General features: G+C 36.1%; 1 protein-coding gene across 1 annotated transcript; it reads left to right on the top strand.

Moving 5' to 3' along the window:
• The first annotated feature begins 1143 nt into the window (after window positions 1-1143).
• On the top strand, window positions 1144-1941 carry LOC102199522 (angiogenin-like). Its single transcript, XM_005726591.1, has 2 exons — window positions 1144-1208; window positions 1519-1941. Exon 2 carries the CDS (start codon window positions 1525-1527, stop codon window positions 1939-1941), a length of 417 nt encoding a protein of 138 aa, XP_005726648.1. The 5' UTR covers window positions 1144-1208; window positions 1519-1524.
• Window positions 1942-2007: the final 66 nt, after the last annotated feature.

Genomic DNA, 2007 nt, shown 5'->3' with positions numbered 1-2007 from the left:
CAGACCAGCCAATAGACACATGCCAATCAACTTCGAACTGGCCAATAGGTGGAGGCTTGACACCTGAAAGATAAATAGAACACAAAAGCAAAGCCACATCTCCTGGCACGTAACAGTGCTCATAACCTGCTTCTTGGGGGTATTTTTTCTTCTTCCCTTCATTCACAACCCGTACTTAAACAAATTTGAATGAACCACTGTTAATAGATAAACGTGTGGAAAATGTACTAAAAAGAAGTGGAGAATGTTTGTTGTCAGAAATACTGAATATAAAGTACAGTATAAATATATAAAGTTCAGTTCTGTGTAAGCTGTTATTCTTGATTTAGGTCAGAAATGTTTACAGTCCACTGGGAATGTAAACATTTTATCATTTACTCAAACTGAAACTGAACTATGATCAGCAAATATTTGGATCAGTTCTAATGTACCTACGACCTTCTTTCCTGTCATAACCCTTAACACCAAACATTGCAAACCTTTATATAAGCAGGAGGTGTATGTTTGTTCTTCCCCACAGATGTTTTTGTGGTCAGGCTAAGTTGATTTTTAATGGCTTTATTAAAATTATTGTAAATGTTGTCAATTTGTGCTTTGTTCTTTTAGGTTAAGTATTGACTGCATAAGAAACCAAATTTGCTCAACCATTTGGAATTAAAATACACATCTGAACATGACTTATGTTTGGCTGTACTGGTTAATAGTACCTGACTACACACCCTTCATTCTTCTTACCTTCACACTTTAATTTTCATTTGATTTTATTCTTTGAAAACAATAGTCTGATATATAACAAAAGTTGATCAGTATTGCCTTTTTATCTGGTGACTAAAATCAGGAGAAACTTATATTGTAAGTACCAGTCTTGAGGGGGCTTGGTGTAATTGTAGAGCACCCCAAAAAGTGAAAAAAGTACACTGTTATCTTCTTGTCCCTTTACCCAACTGAATTATTTTATCTAGAACTCCCTCCCCATGTATTGCTGAGCCAAGAAATCAAAGTTCAAAATGAGTTCTATAAATGATTGAGCAGACTTGACACCGATCACTGTCACTGTGGTCTTGTTACGGGTAAGTTATTCTCTGTAATGTGGTATTGATATTGTAACATTTTTACATCTATTTTTTATTGTTTTCCATTTAAGCTTCACAAGCTTAACAACGGGAGAACTGAGAGACCTGACAAAGTTTCTGATTTAAACTCGGAAGGTTTGTTTCTTCATTTTTTCAGAATGCTCTGCCATTACACACAAGTTAAATATGACTTTATTTAAAATTGTACTTTTCCCTCGGGAGTATATATCTAGAGAGTCTATGATTGCTAAAATCTCCAAGAGGTTTATTTGTTGATATGGTTTAATATGATCACTGTGCATTTTAATAAAATAACAACAACAACAATATGAACAATATCCAGTCAATTTACACCTAAATTGAGGAAATGTTTGCCTTTACTCAGTCCTCATCTCAGATGCGACAGATTGTCTAAAATATTTTTTTTTCATATTTTCTTCAACAGGGAGCCATGAGGACCCAGTTTGTGCTGCTGCTTTCTGCCACTGTACTCTGTGTAAATGCTAACATCTCTGAGCGTTACCAGAAGTTTATAAATCAGCATATTTTTCAGCGGATGAGTGTTGACAGGTGTACCAGCGTGATAGCTAGTAGACGCATTAAAACTGCCGACAATGAGTGTAAGGAGACCAACACCTTTATCAGAGCTACCACGGGTCTAGTGAAACCCATTTGTGACCATGCAGGAGAGCCATATGGTGAGATGACCAAAAGCACAAAACCTTTTGACATTGTTGTCTGTAAACTAAAAGGGGGAAGGCCAGGCCACTGTGAGTACCGTGGGAACTCTTACACCAGAAAAATTGCTATTAGATGTGAACAAGGCTTACCTGTGCACTTTGACAGAGACATTGTAAACTTTGAATAAATATTTGCTCTGCACTTCGGTGCTCAATAAAAATAGTTCCATAACCTAATAAACAATAAAGCTGCA

The sequence above is a fragment of the Pundamilia nyererei genome, unplaced genomic scaffold, assembly GCF_000239375.1.
Source record: "Pundamilia nyererei isolate P.nyererei 1_Seehausen unplaced genomic scaffold, PunNye1.0 scaffold00020, whole genome shotgun sequence".
Taxonomy (NCBI): domain Eukaryota; kingdom Metazoa; phylum Chordata; class Actinopteri; order Cichliformes; family Cichlidae; genus Pundamilia; species Pundamilia nyererei.
Note: the sequence above shows the minus strand (reverse complement) of the source record. Positions and strands in the feature narration are given on the sequence as shown.